General features: G+C 42.9%; 1 protein-coding gene across 6 annotated transcripts in view; it reads left to right on the top strand.

Annotated features, from left to right (window-relative positions):
• The window catches only part of atad2b (ATPase family AAA domain containing 2B), a 169,073-nt gene that overhangs the window by 70,349 nt on the left and 82,241 nt on the right, over positions 1 to 16,483 (top strand). For all 6 annotated transcript variants that reach the window (XR_011340434.1, XM_069886403.1, XM_069886398.1 and 3 more), the window contains exons 6-7: positions 7,174 to 7,312; positions 16,066 to 16,179. Coding sequence is in view for 5 of the 6 variants with exons in the window: in XM_069886403.1 (XP_069742504.1) it covers positions 7,174 to 7,312; positions 16,066 to 16,179 (253 nt within the window). In the remaining variant the exon portion in view is untranslated. The remainder of the gene's footprint in view (positions 1 to 7,173; positions 7,313 to 16,065; positions 16,180 to 16,483) is intronic.

Here is a 16,483-nt window from a genome sequence, read left to right on the forward strand (position 1 = left end):
ATTTATCTTGAATTGAAAACTACAGCCTTCAGTTGAAGCAACTTCACAGTTGAGATGCCTAAAGACTTGGAAATTGCTTCATCTGCTCTTCCCCACCCCCAAACCTTTGTTCAATCTTCTCTACCACCTTTCCCACCCTTCACTACCAACATTCTATTCTGTGCCGTACAATTCTAATGAGGCGGTGCGACGTAGCATGCTGCGGCCTCTCCAGGACCATTAATTTGTTTAAATTTTTTAGTTATATTGTTATGTAGCATTATAGTGTCTAACCTTTTCACAAAACACATGTAATATGGTTACCTGACTTATCTACAACCTCCAGTATTTAATGATATTCAGAAACTCCTTTACTTACCTCTGGGAAGATCTGCGGGTCAAGCTATGAGACCATGGGCTGCTGTAGGGACTAGGCCTTAAAGTCATGGGATTGTGGAGAAGATGGAAGCAATGTGCGAGGTGGAGGAAGCGAGGTATGCAAGCAGGGGCTCACGCTAGGCTGACAGCAAATCCCTGCCACCCGGCTCTCCCGTCTAATCTGCTCACCAACGTCTATTTCCTGGAGAACAAAATGGACCACATCGACTCCAAAGATCTGTGTAGCGTGAGTACAGGGGCTTCTGTGTTTTGGTCTTTGCTAAAACGTGGCTCAGCAACAGAGTCTTGGACACTGCCGTTCAACTGGATGGATTCACTTTATTTTGGGCTGACAGAGATGCTGCTTTGGGTGGTAAAGTCCGTGGTGGTGGCTTGTGTGTTTACATCAACACAGAATGGTGTCAGGCTTCTACTAGTCTCTAGTCACTGCTCAGCAATGGAGGAATTTGTGATGGTCAGATTGAGACCATTTTATCTACCGTGGGAAGTTACCATGGTCCTCATAGTTGAGAGTGCACATCTGCCCCAGCGCTAATGCTAAGGAAGCGATCTGGGAGTTGTAAGTGAACTGCAGACCGCACACCCTGATGGACTGTTTATTATCACTGAGGATTTCAACTGGATGCACCTCAAGTCAGGGCTACCTAAATTCCATCAGTATGTGGACTTTGCTACAAGAGGTGTGAACTCGTTGAACCTTGTGTTTACGAATGTTTTTGACGCGTATTATCAAGTGGAGCCCCTCCCCTACCTCAGATACTCAGACCACATCTCTGCAATGCTAACCCAGCATGCAGTCTATTCATCAGATGCTCCAGACCAGTTCTGAAGCAGATTAAAACCTGGCCAGCAGGAGCCATCCACTTTAGGACTGCTTCGAGCATACTGACTGACACATGTTCAAGGAAGCAGAAACCAATGGACTGCATCAACATGGGGGAGTATATAGCATCAGGGACTAGCTACTTTAGTAAGTGTACTGTTGATGTCACTATGCCCATGACCATCATTACTCGCTCTAATTAGAAGCAATGGATGACTGCGTGTGCATGTGCTTCAAAGCTGCCACCATTGTCCCCGTGCTGAAGAAGTTGACTGTGTTCTGCCTCAATGCCTACTGCCCTGTTGCATTCACATCCACTGTCATGAAGTGCTTTGAGAGTCTCGTCATGGGACACATCCAGCTCCTGCTGCCCTCTTCGCTGGATCCCTTGCAGTTCGCATATAGATACATCCATTCAATGGACAATGCCATTGCCATCACCCTCCATCTTGCCCTCACCCTCTTGGAAAATGAGGACGTATGTTCTAATGCTGTTTATTGATTTAATTTCGGCATTCAACACAATCATACCTCAATACCTGATAAGGAAGTTGAGCCTGCTGGGCCTAAACACATCCCTCTGCTATTGGATTCTTGACTTCCTCATGGGTAGACCTCAGGCAGTCCGGATCAGAAACAGCACTTCTAAGACCAGGGATGTGTGCTTAGTCCTTTGCTGTTCACATCATCAAATTAGCTGAAGATACAACTGTGGTGGGCCTTATCAGCAAGAATGATGAGTTGGCGTACAGAGATGAGGTAAAGTCACTAATGGACTGGTGCTGAGCCAACAACCTGCATCTGAATGTTGATAAAACAAAAGAGATGGTTGTCGATTTCAGGAGGGCCCTGGGAATCACTCTCCATTGACCATTGATGGATCTACTATTCAGGTTGTCAAGAGTATCAAGTTCCTTGGAACACACTTGGCAGAGAATTAACACCAGCTTCATAGCCAAGAAAGCCCAAAAGTACCTCTACTTTGTAAAACCATGTAGAGGATAGTGGAGTTGGCAGAGAAGATCATTGGGGTCTCTCTTCCTACCATGAAGGACATCTGCAACACACCTTGAATGTGGAAGGCAAATAATATTGTGAAGGACTTCTCACACCCCTCTTGTAAACTTTTCTCCCTTCTGCCATCTGGAAGGAGGTACTGTAGCATTTGAGCCCACAAGTCCAGATTGTGCAAAAGTTTTTTTTTCCCCCAAGCTATCAGACTCCTCAATTCCTAGAACATATATGATTTTTATTGTACTATAACTTAATATTTAACTCCTATTTATGTAAATATGCTCCATGGTCCTGGAGAAATGCTATCTAATTTTTACTGTGCATTGCAATAGTAGTTATGGTATGAATGACAAATAAAGGTGTCTTGACTTGAACCAGTCGACTTGGATTTCTGTTGGACAAAATCTGCAGCCAGTGAACCATTTTTTTTAGACCTTTTTGAGGAAGGGAAATTTGAGTTTGAAAACTAAATGGCAATTTGGACATTTTTATTTTTGGGGAGGGAGAGAGAGTAGAAAATTGAATGTTTACAAAATGGTGATTTTATTGCAAACTAATTTTGCATATTGTGAATTGATTGCATAACATATCAAATTAAACTGATAGCATTGTACAATATGTTTTGTTATGCTGGGCTCAATATTTCTGGTTTATACTTTCACTTTGCAATTGTAAACTCCAGTATTGATCCTGAGAATACACCATTGTTCTAATAATGCTTGAGTACTGTTTGGTTACAAAGGAGAGAAGAAGATTATTGATGGAGCATTTGGGGGAAGCAAGGAAAGGTAGGCAGTGAAGAGGACATAAATACAGGCGGTTGGATAGGTTAAAATATGTTTACTTTAATGCAAGATGTATTTAGAAGTGTGATGAACTTAGGACGTGGAATTATGATGTGTGGCCATTACAGCCACTTGGCTGATGCAATGGCAGGATTAGCTGCTTGATGTTTTGGAATTCAAATGTTTCAAAAGGAATAGGGTAGGACTTAAGGTGGGTGAGAGGTGTTGTTGCTAATCAGGGATAGTATGGCAGCTGTATAAAGGTAGGATGTCCTGGAGCAATTGTCTACTGAGTTGCTGTGGGTGGAAGTTAGAAACAGGAAGAGAACAATCCATCTATTGGGAGAACTTCAAATAGTCACTGAGACACTAAGGAAGAGATAAATAGGCAAATTTAGGAAAGGAGCAAAAATAGCAGGGTTATTGTCATGAGAGACTTGAACTTCCCTAATGCTGATTGGCACCCCTTAATACAAAGAATTTGAATTGGGGAAGAATTTATTAGGTGTGTCCAAGAATGATTCCAGACAAGGTGACTGTGGGAGGCAATATTGGTTTTAGTACTGGTCAGATGACAGACCTTTCAGTTGGGTGCGCAGTTCAGTGATAGTGACTGAAACTTCCTAATATTTAGTATTGCTACATACAAGAACAGGTGCAGACGAGAATGAAGGTAGGGCCACTAAAGGATAAAGGAGGGAACATGTGCCTGGAGGCAGAGGAGGTTGGGAGGTCCTAAATGAATAATTTGCTTCAGTATTCACAAAAGAAAAGGAAGTTGATCAGAGTGAGGTCCAAATAGAACAGGCCTATGTTCTGAGCAGTGTTGATATTAAGGAAGAGGAAGTGTTGGATCTTCTTAAAAACATTAAGATTGATAAGTCCCCAGGGATGCGATATACCCCAGATTGCTGTGGGAAGTCAGGGAAGAGAGAGCTGGGGCAGTAACCATGATCTTTGAAAAGGTAAGAAAAGAAATTGATGAGGGTAAGGTGGTAGATATGGTCTACATGGATTTTAGTAAGTCATTTGACAAGCCCCCCGATGAGAGGCTTGTTCAGAAAGTCTTGAGGCATGGGATTAATGGAACCTTGGTTGTGTGGCTAAAAACAATTAGCTTGCATGTTGAAAGCAGAGAATAGTAGTGGAATGAAATATTCTTCTTGGAAACATAGAAACATAGAAGATAGGAGCAGGAGTAGGTCATTCGACCCTTCGAGCCTGCTCCGCCATTCAACGAGATCATGGCTGATCTTAAAGTTCAGTACCCCGTCCCCGCCTTCTCTCCGTAACCTTTAATACCCTTATACTGAAGAAATATATCTAATTCCCTCTCAAATATATTTAATGAACCTGCCTCTACTGCCCTCTGTGGCAATGAATTCCACAGATTCACCACCACCTGGGTAAAGAAATTCCTCCTCATCTTGGTCCTAAATGGTTTGCCTATTATCCTCAAACCATGGCCCCGGGTTCTGGATTTTCCCATCATTGGAAACATCCCATTTGCATCCATTCTGTCCAGTCCTGCCAGAATTTTATATGTCTCTATGAGATCCCCTCTCAATCTTCTAAACTCCAGGGAGTACAATCCCAATTTGCGCAATCTTTCTTCATAAGTCATTCCTGCCATACCAGGTATCAGCCTGGTCAATCGCCTCTGCACTCCCTCCATTGTAAGAACATCCTTCCTTAGATAAGGTGACCAAAACTGCATACAATACTCCAGGTGGGGTCTCACCAAGGCCCTGTACAGCTGCAGTAAGGTATTCTTGTACCTATACTCAAACCCTCTTAATATGAAGGCCAACATGCCATTTGCCTTTTTAACCGCCTGCTGTACCTGCATGCTCGCCTTCAGAGACTGGTGTACAAGTACCCCTAGGTCTCTCTGCACTTCCCCATCTCTTAATCTATTGCCATTCAAATAGTAATCTGCCCTCCGGTTTGTATTACCAAAGTGGATAACCTCACATTTATCTACATTGTAGTGCATTTGCCATGGATCTGCCCAGTCCCTCAATTTATCCAAATCACACTGGAGCTTCCTGACCCCCTCTTCCGTGCACACAACCCCTCCTAGCTTAGTGTCATCTGCAAATTTGGAGATATTACATCTAATCCCCTCATCCAGATCATTAATGTAAATTGTGAACAGCTGGGGTCCCAGTACAGATCCCTGTGGCACCCCACTGGTCACCGCCTGCCACTCAGAAAACGAGCCATTTATCCCAACTCTCTGTCTTCTACCTGCCAGCCACTTCTCAATCCACATCAATACTTTGCCCCCAATCCCATGAGCCTTGATTTTGGAAGCCAGTCATTTATGCGGGACCTTATCGAAGGCCTTTTGGAAGTCCAGGTACACCACATCCACTGGCTCTCCCCCATCTATTTTACCTGTCACCATCTCAAAGAATTCCAATAGATTTGTCAAGCACGATTTACCTTTTGTAAATCCATGTTGACTCCGTCCGATCCCTTCTCTGCTAGTCATATGCTCCGCTATTACATCCTTAATAATGGATTCCATCATTTTGCCCACTACTGATGTAAGGTTCACCAGTCGATAATTCCCCGCTTTTTCTCTACCCCCCTTTTTAAATAGTGGGGTAACATTAGCTACCCTCCAATCCATGGGTACTGATCCTGAGTCTATCGAGTTCTGGAAAATAATTCTTAAAGCATCTGCTATCTGAATGGCCACTTCCTTGAGTACCCTAGGATGTAGATTATCAGGCCCTTGGGATTTATCTGCCTTCAATCCCATCAATTTCCCCAAGTCCATGTCCTTAGAGATACTGATTTCTTTCAGTTCCTCCCTTGCATTAGTCTCTATGTTTCCCAACATCCTTGTGAGGTTATTTGTATCCTCTCTTGTAAAAACAGTTACTAGTGGAGTACTGCAAGGATCTATTCTGGGACCCCTGCTCTTTGATTTTTATAAATGACCTGGGATGAAGAAGCAGAACGGTGGATCAATAAATTTGCAGATGATAGAAAAGGTTGGGAGGAATTATGGATGGAGCTGAAGGTTGTCAAGGTTACAAAAGGATATAAACAGGATGCAGAATTGGATGGAAAAATGGCAGATGGAGATCAATCTGGATAAATGTGAGGTGATGCATTTTGGAAGGACAAATCAGAAGGCTGAGTACAGGGTTAATTGTCGGTTATTTAAGAGTATGGATGAACAGAGGGACCTTGGTGTCCATATGTCTCTCAAGGTTGCCTCACAGATTGATAAGATAGTTAAGAAGACTTATGGGATGCTGGGCTTCATTAATAGGGAGATTGAGTTCAAGAGTAGAGGTCATGTTGCAACTGCACAAATCTCTGGTGAGACCACAATTAGAGTATTGGTCACCTCATTATAGGAAAGATGTGGAAGCTATGGAGAAGATGCAGAGGAGATTTACCAGGATGTTGCCTGGATTGGAAAATAAGTTTTATGAGGCAACGTTTGCAGAGCTGGAACTTTTATTTGGAGCTTAGAGGATGAGAGGAGACTTAATAGAGGTTTACAAGATTGAGTGGCATAGGTAGGGTGGACAGCCAGTGCCCATTACCCAGGGCAGCAATAGCAAACACCAGAGGACATTATTACAAAGTGATGGGAATAAAATTTAGGGAGACATCAGGGGTAAGTGTTTTATGCAGAGAGTTGTGGGTGCCTGAAATGCCTTGCCAGGAATGGTGGTGGAGGCTGAAACATTAGGGGCATTTGAGAGACTCCGAGACAGGCACATGAATGGAAGGAAAATGGAAGGTTACAGGGTAGGGAGGGTTAAGTACTTTTTTAAAGGAGTGTATGGGTTGGTACAACATCAAGGGCTGAAGGGCCTGTACTGTTCTGTAGTGCACTAGGATATGGGAAATAATTGGATAATGGCTAATTACAATAGAATTAGGCAAGAATGCTGGAGCATTAATTGGGGACAGATATTCTCATGCATAACAGAAAGTGGAGGTTGTTTGAGGACCACTATGGAGTTCTGGATAGATTTGTCCCACTGAGATAAGGAAAGGATGATCAGGTAATGGAGTCGTTGTTTACAAGAGAGGTTGAACAAATGGTCAAGATGAAGAAGAAAGCATACATAAAGTGTAATAAGTCAATGTGCGGTGTGCTGACATAATGTATTGAAATATACAAGTTTAACTCCATTTTAGGAAAACATGGATATGTACTCCCGAGTGAAGAGGAAAAGAAAACCATTGAGAAGAAACATGTATGGAATGCCTATTCATGTTGAAGAAACTAGTGAAGGAGATGAAGAAGAGGAGGAGGAGGAAGAAGAAGGAAGTGAAGGTATTCTTTACCTTGGGGTTTCTTTTATGTAAATTTTTTAATAGTTTCCATCGTTTGTTTTAACCAAAATGATGTGGGAAATTGCATTCTTTTTCACTCACTAACCCATTAAGAAACTGCTAATTTGGACATCCTAAGTGTCAAATGTAACTGGATTTGACCATGATTTAATAAAAAAAGTGAAATTGCTAAAAATGAAACTTTGTTACAGAGGTGGAGCTGAGGTTAGGAATCTGTATGGATCAAAACAGAATTTGGCAAATCTCTGGAATAAAGCATTGCGTCAGGTTCTGTTTGCTTGTGGCATAAAAGTCTGAAAATTTGTTTGTCCAATTTTACTCTTGCTAGATTATGACAATTTAATGAATTTGTTTTGCAAGCAGGCCATTTAGATATCTTGTACATAATACAGACAGACCCTGGGTTAAAAACGAGTTCCATTACCTAGGCGTTTTTAACTTGAATTTGTATTTGAGTTGGAACAAGTACATATGGTCCGTATTTAGCGTCAGTTAATCAAATGTTTATTTTAATATATAGCATATATAGTAACAGTATATTTTACTTCTCTGTACATGTAAAAGACTTCTCCAGTGACTGGCATTTAACCTCTTTCTGATCGCTTTATTATTCCACTTTATTTTCATTCACGATTGTTTTCCTTTTCCTTGATGTATCACCAGCACTTGCATCAGATTTACGCTTTGGAGGCATGGTTGCTCTGTTATTATGTGTGTAGAATACAGTAGATTCAGGTCTTTTCCCCTGGTAGATTTGGTACAGTACAAATACAGAACAGGTGTATTAGGATTTTTGCCATGTGAAACTTGGAGGTGGAATATGCTGCAAAGAAGCATCTGTTCATTTCTAGCTGCCTTTAACATAAGGAGTTAGAGAGTCACCAAACTTTTGGTTCACGAGTCACTTGTAAACCAGTCAAAATAAGAGTATACAGTACTGTACAGGTGCGATGTTTGAATCTGTACTTTTCAATATTAAATCTGTTCCCACGCTTACCATATGCAGTATGCTACTCTCTCATGATGCTGGGTGAAGGCAGCATCGTGTGAGAGTATCATACAGCATACTCTCTCATGATGCTGATTCAACCACGCTCGAATCAGAAGTTGATGGCATTCTACTTCTCGCCGTCTTATCGGCTCATAACTATGAGCTTGTAGCGGTAACTACTAAGGGAAGTGAAATAAAGAGACTACACACTGTAAGATACTTGCACTTCCAAAGTTTATTTTTGAAAAACTGGTGCTGTGCCTTATAAGACGGCCCACGCGCAGGCAGTGATGTCACCACACAGCATGTGCGTGGCCCGTTTGATCACGGGAGAAGATGCGCCTGGCAGTGCCATCTTTTTTTAAATTTTTTTTATTTTTCACACTATGAACCATACTGACCAAAATACACACAAACATTTCCCTCTTGAATATACACAGTGTCATTTTCCCCCCTCCCTTCCCTCCCTCCTTCACCCCCCCTTCCCCACCCACTCAATGTTTAACATATATGATACATTAAACCCATTAAACAATGTCATCACACAATGAAAATAAACAAGAAATTTGTGTCATCTACTTTTACATACTGGGTCAGTTCATTTTGTCTTCTTCTCCTTCTGTCATTTTAGGTGGTGGAGGTCCGCGGTAGGACTTCTCTGTTGTGTTCCATGTACGGTTCCCAAATTTGTTCGAATCCTGTGATGTTATTTCTTAAATTATATGTTATTTTTTCCAATTGAATACATTTATTCATTTCTATGTACCATTGCTGTATTCTCTGGTTATCTTCTAATTTCCAGGTTAACATAATACATTTTTTTGCTGCAGCTATCATAATAAATCTTTTTTGTGCTCCATCCAAATCGAGTCCAAGTTCTTTACTTCTTATATTACTTAGAAGAAAGATCTCTGGATTTTTTGGTATGTTGCTTTTTGTGATTTTATTTAATACCTGATTTAGATCTTCCCAAAACTTTTCCACTTTCTCACATGCCCAAATTGTATGTACTGTTGTTCCCCTTTCCTTCTTGCAGCGAAAACATCTGTCTGATACTGTTGGGTCCCATTTATTTAACTTTTGGGGCGTGGTGTATAGCCTGTGTAACCAATTATATTGTATCATGCGTAACCTCGTGTTTATTGTATTTCTCATAGTTCCGGAGCATAGCTTTTCCCATGTTTCATTCTTTATCTTACAGTGCCATCTTGACGTGGCTGCTCAGCTGCCACGGCTACAGTAGTGCGGAGCAGGTTCGCCTGGATCTCGATGAGCGCCACTACACAACCCCCCCCCCCCCCCCCGAACTGGCTCTAGCATACCCCTGAGCGGAGTGGGGCTGGACCTTTGGGGGGGTCATCCCCGGGACTTGGGTTGCGCTGGCACGACCGGCTGGCTCAGGTTGAGATGTGCGGGCTTCAGCCGGTTGGCTGAGAACAGTTCCTCTCTACCCCCAATGTCCAGCGGGAAGGTTTTGCCCGTGTTGCGTAGAACTTTGTATGGGCCCTCATAGGGTCATTGGAGGGAGGCGGAATGAGGACCGTGGCTGACAAAAACAAAGTCTGCAGTTAATAAGTCCTGAGGAATCGATGCGCGCCGGCGCCCATGGTGTGAGTGTGGAGGGGGGTGCGAAGTAGGCTAACCTGTCCCGTAGTTTCTGCTACGATGCTCTCTCCTCGGCACCTGGGTCTTGGGATGGTGGGAAGAATTCACCTAATAGGATTAATGGGGTATTGTACACTAATTCCGCGGAGGAGACCAGGAGGTCCACATTGAGTGCAGTTTGGATGCCCAGGATTACCCAGGGGAGCTCATCCATCTAGCTGGGGCTGGTTAAACGGGCCATGAGAATTGACTTCAGGTGGCGGTGGAAGTGTTCAATGAGGCCATTGGATTGTGGGTGGGAGGTGGCAGGGTGATGTAGTTTAATGCTAGTTGTGTCCACAGTGCCAATGTAAACTCTGCCCCTCTGTCGGTGGAAGTGTCTTTTAACGGGATGGCTTCTGGTACCGGGTGAAACCTTCTGGCTTTGGCATGGAGTGGGGTCTTGGGTCGGGATGTGGTGCTGTAGCCCGTGCTGTAGCATAGTGGAGGTAAATTGTGGCCTGAGGATGGATGGGAATTCATCCAGGATGTGACTGTACTCGTCTTTTGGGGCGCACACCGTGGCCATGCTTGTGTTGCGAGTGCTGGTTGCTTTAAGTTGGATGGTTTGGAATGTCTGGGCTATCATGTCCACCAGCAGGCTGTGCGCTCATAGAAATTCTGCGCCGAGGAGCGATGTGTCCACAGCAGCTAGTGTGAAACTCCACTGGAAATTTTCTCTGCTGAGTTGAATTTGGACATTGCGCATGCCAAAGGTCTTGATGCCGGTGTTGTTTGCTGCCCAGAGGGTGGGACCTCGTGGTCCCGTTTGTGTCTCCAGGGCAGTTGGCACCCATGTCAACCAGGAACTGCCAACCATTAGCCTTGTCAGTGCTGTGCAATAGGCTATTGGTGTGGCTATCTGCTGTAGCCTCTGCTGGTTTGCTGGGGCGTGGTTGTGCTTGGTTCGGGTTGGGTCCGATCTGCTGACCTGGATAGGGACGAGTCAACTGGTTCATGGCGGACGTGTTTTTGTGTTTCGTGTGCCACAGAATGTCTGCTCTGGCCATGACTTTACATAGGTCTGAGAAATATTTGTCCACCAACAGCAGTTGCATGTTGTCTGGCATCTATTCCAGGAAGGCCTGCTCAAACATGGGACATGGCTTGTGGCCCTCTGGTAGTATGAGCATTTCATCCATAAGGGTGGATGGTGCTCTGTCTTCAAAGCCATCGAGGTGCACGATCCTGGCAGAGCGCCGTCATCTGGACAGGCCGGAAGTACTCAGGAAGAGTTTCTTGAAGACTGGGTATTTACCTTCCTCCGGACAATTGTGTATCAGATCGTCCACCCTGACTGCGGTCTCTTGGTCTAGGGAGCTGATGACGTGGTAAAACACTGTCAAGTTGGGTGTAATCTGTCTGAGGTGAAATTGCGCTTCCGCTTGCCGGAACCAAGTGCGAGGGCAAGGCATCGAGAAAATTGGTAATTTCATAGCCACTGTGTTGACTGCTGCAGCATCCATGGTATAAAGTCCAGAATTGTCTGGGTTTGTCAGGGTCACCAATTGTAGCGGTAGCGACTAAGGGAAGTGAAATAAGGAGACTACACACTGTAAGTCACTTGCGCTTCCAACGGTTTATTTTTGAAAAGACCGCGTTGCACCTGATAAGGTGACCCACCCATGCGTAGGCGGTGTTGTCACGATGCAGCTGAGTGCGTGGCCCGTTTGAGCACGGGAGATGTACCCAGCGGTGCCATCTTGACGCGGCTGATCTGCTGCTGTGGCTGTTACAGGGTGGAGCTGGTTCACCTGTGTCTCGATGTGCACCGCCAGAAGCTGTTCGTAAATCGTACGTTTTTAAACGTCCGCCTATAGTAACAGTACAAAAATGCAGAGTTACACAGAGGTATTAGTTGGGATGGTGCAAATGCATCATAATTTTACTATTTTGAGGTATGATCAGGAGTCTGTTAATGGTGGAAGTGAAACTGCTTGAATTTGGTGATATGTGCTCTCATCCTTATGAATCTTCTTCATAACAGGAGGGACAGAGGTGAGTGTGGCTGGGGAGGCTTGAGTCTTATAATATGCTGTCTGCTTTTCCAAAGCAAGGGGAGTTATATAGATGGAATTGATGGGAGTATGTATGATGGCCTGAGCCAGATTCATGACTCTGTAGTTTCTGTTGGACCTGGGTGATGCATTTCCTGTACCTCGCAGTGATGCTCCCTGATTGGATGCTTTCAATGATATACCAGTAGAAGTTGTTAAGAAATTCAAGTGATGTGGCAAATTTCCTCAGCCTTCTGAGGAAGTAGGGATGCTGGTACCCTTTCTTGACCCATTGCTTTGACGTGGGTGGACCAGATCAAAACACTGGAAAGCTATTTACCATCTCCACTGCAGCATCATGAATTTCGCCCCTCTTTCAGATCTCTATAACCAGTTCCTTGGTCTTGCTGACATTGAGGGAGAAGTTGTCATGACATGAAGCGATGTTCCTCTATATCTTTTCTGGAAGGGTCAAGAGAAATCAAAATGTTTAATTTTTTTTTATATAAATGTGTTCTTGGCAAGTGATTTGCCACTTATGAAGTGGAGGTACCATCTTAACCCTTGGGCTTTGAGGTAGTTTGGTTGCTTGTACCTTTGTTCTAATTTTGCAGCTGATAGTTTTGTAATGTATATTTCCAGCCCATCACCTACTTTTTAATTGGATTATGTTAAACATAGAGGAGAGCAGCCTGTTAACAATATCATATTCCAGATTTTATTGGGCTTGCTCAAGTAATTTAATTTGAAATCCCATGTTCTTGACCTTCAAGACTAGCCCTTGTATCTTTGCTGTGGAGAGATTCAAGTTGACTCAGAAAAGTGCATGTTGGAAATGTTCAGTCATTGCTTACAAGAAATCACTTGGAATTTTTCTTTCCAGTGGCAGTGAAATGCCTGGTAGAATAGTGTGAAGATCTTTTAGAAAAAAAATGATGGCACTGTTGTAATGACAGCGTGGCCTCTGGTGTGGATCTGGGAGAGCAGAGAGTGGAGACACAGTGCTGTTCTGAAGAGTTCAACCAGCCAGGCCTAATGTTGGTGCTTCCATACAGATGTTAAATGGCCTGTTTGCAGTGGTTCCCAACCTTTTACTTTCCACTCTCATACCACTTTAAGCAATCCCTTATTAATCACAACACTTAAGGCATAGGGAATACTTAAAGTGGTATGTGAGTGGAAAGTAAAAGGTTGGGAACTACTGTGTTAGAGGAACCAGTGGTGTTTTCAAACTAAAATCCTGCAACCACAGGCCTATGTATAAGATGATGGTACCCGTGCTCAGCAATGGAAACTAGGGGCTGCAGACAGGGGAGAAATGGACTGGCAGAGGGCACCAGAAATGGGGAGAGCACTACCCATTTTGAAGGAGAAGCAGAGGAGATGACTCTACTGGTCGATAATCACAATGGTGGATGGTGGCTGAGGGACTCCAACAGGTGAGTTGTGGTCAGGGGACCCATATTGATTGTGGCTGCTGGATATTGGCTTATGGGTGCCAGATATCGGAGGTGGGATTCAAGAGGGTGCTGAGGGCACTGAAGGCTTCCTTGTCGTGTCAGAGGTTTTGATCTGGAATTCGGGTTGCCAGTTGATCGAACAGGAATCTGTGCCAGCTGCAGAGGCTGCGAGAGGAAAATCCACAGACGCTCAGTGACTCTGAAGGGACTATCTTTTGCTTCTCTTTCTCTCATACTCTAAGGGGTGCTGGGTGACACTAATGGCGACTTTGCCTTACGAGGGGCAGAGTTAATTTTGTGTAATATTACATGTTCTGTACAATTACATGACAATAAAGGAATCTTCTAGAGAATGATCATCAAACATAAATGTGTATTTGAATAAAAATAATAAATGCTGTAAAATCTCAGCCGATCAAGCAGAATTTGTGGAAGAAAAAGCAGAGTTAATATTTTGGATTGAGCTGTGTGAAAGTTTTCTGTTTTGATTTTAGATTTATAGCATCTCTAATTTTTATGATTTTGATTCATCAATAACTCACTAGACTGTCTTTGTGTCACTCTTGACAATAAGATTTGATAGTGAACTATTTAGGGTTCATTTCCAAGACAAACAATAATGGCCACAGGATTTTTAATAATGTTGTGACAGAAACATTATAACTGAAACATGACAACTAGTGCCTAAGTGTCCTTGCATAAATAAACAAAGCTTGGCATTATATTAAATATAGAATACTGCACCTGATGAACACTGGCAATAAAATGCACTGGTCTTCAGCTTTTATATGCTCTTCAATTTAAGTACTATATGAATTTACTTCCTTTGCTCATCACCCTTTGGCTCTCATTTCCTATTTTAATCTTGAAATATCCAGGACATTTCTGTAATTTTCTGAGCTGAAATATTTTCATTTAAGTTTAATTGCATCCCAAAGATTGGAAATAACATCAATAAGTATGAATGTACAGTAGAATTAGGAACAGGAGTGGACCTTTTGACCTCTCAAGGTTGCTCTGCTTTTAAATAAGATCATGAGTAATCTAATTATAACCTCTGCTCTACATTCTTGTTTATCTGCAGTAATCTTTCACCCTTTTTCTTTTCACATAAATATCCACTTCTGCCTTAAGAATTTTCAAGGACTTTGGCTTCACTGTCCTTTAAGGAGGAGAGTTCCCAATATTTATGAGAGGAAAAAATCTGTCTTAAGTTGGTAATGTTACTTTTAAAGTTTCTCTAGATTTTACCACAGAAGGAGGCATTCTGTGAAGATATCTCAGGATCTTCTGTTTTGACCAGATTTTCCCTTGCCCTCCTACACTCCTGTCCTGCCCAATTTGCATCCTAAGAAAGTATTAGGACAGTCTAGTAAATTTACTTTGAATTGCTTCTTAGGCATTAACATCCTTCTATAAATAAAGAGATCCATAATATACCAAGTACTTCAAGTTCTCACATTCTGTTGGATTTCCAAATTACTTGTGTGCCTTAATATAAACCATCTGATATTTATGCACAGGGTCATCCAGAACCCTCTGCATCTCAAAGCTCTCTTCTCTCACCCTTTTGTTAATATGGCTTTGTTTTTTTCTTGCCAAAGTTGACAATTTCACATTTTCCGACACCATATTCCATTTGTCAGATCTTTACCCCTTATCCCATTCCTTTCTATTTCCATTCCATTTATGCCTAACACATCCATTTGTGGTAACAATAAGGAAAGAATGAAATACAGCGTGAACTATAATTAGGAGTTTTATTTGTATTTATTGATGACACAAAACTGCTCCAAACAAATAAAATTTAATAATATAAAATGTACTTGAAAAGGCAAACAAATTCCTTGCAGATTTTTACTTATCTGTACCATGAGATAATGAATGTGAGTTAACTTTGAACAAATAACTGATATTCAATGATAAAAACGGGTGTTATATCTTAAACTTGCCTTATACACTCATGTAATTGTCAATATCGTGTAATAGTAGATCCCTTTTTTTGGCCCCAAAATCGGGTGTTTTTGTATGACTCTTGTAAAAGTTGATCCCCCTCCTATTTTTAGCCCCAACCGTCTGTCCTTCCGAGCTCCCAATTCCCTGGCTGGCTGCCCGCCCAGCGGAGCTCCAGGCGCCTTGACTGCCTGCCCTCAAGAGCTCCTGACACCCCAATAGTGGACCCTTACCCTAGCCATCTGTGCCCACTGGAGTTTCCAACAGTGGACCCTCGCCCAGCCGCATGCCTATCCAACACCCCGGCGCTCTCCCTTCCGAACTCCCAATGCCCTGACTGTCTACCCATCCGAACTGCCGATTGCTTATTTTCACCCCTGCCGCCTGTCCATCTGAACTCCCGACACCCCGGCTACTTGCCCATTTGAGTTCCTGATTGCAGATCATCCCCCCAGCTGCCTATCGATTCAAGCTCCCGATGTCCTGACCATGGACTTTCCACCAGGACCCAGCCTCCAAGCTCCTTGATGCCTTGAACGACACAGGTACTTGCAAGGTCAAACCATGTAAAAGTCTATTCCCCTTTTTTTGTCCCAAGAAAGTGGTCCAAGAAATGTGACTATTATATGCGTAAATATAATAATTGTTTTAAAAACTTCATGCACTTTGATCTTTATTCTTTCATTAGAATCTCAGGAAGAGGAGGAAGATGGAGATGAAGTAGAAGAAGCTGAAGAAAATGACAGACCATACAACCTGAGACAACGGAAGGCTGTACAAAGATACCAAGCTCCTCCAATAGGTAAAAGGAAAAAGCAGATTATGGAGTACTATTAAAGGTCTCCAATGCATTTTCATTTGATAGACTCCAACTTCAGTGATGCGAATGAAGCCAGATTTAATCAAAATTTAAAAATTTCAGAAAGTTTTTTGAAATTGATCATAGTTAAGAATTATGCGGTAACTTCTATTTGGGGGGGGGGGGTGCGTGGGAGAGTTGACATGCTTAGCATAGGAGTTATTGCAACAAAGTTTCGGCACCAGTGACTGGTTTGAAACTGGCGCCATCTGTAAGGAGTTTGTACATTCTCCCACTATCTGTGTGG

This window comes from Narcine bancroftii, chromosome 6 (assembly GCF_036971445.1).
Source record: "Narcine bancroftii isolate sNarBan1 chromosome 6, sNarBan1.hap1, whole genome shotgun sequence".
Lineage (NCBI taxonomy): Eukaryota > Metazoa > Chordata > Chondrichthyes > Torpediniformes > Narcinidae > Narcine > Narcine bancroftii.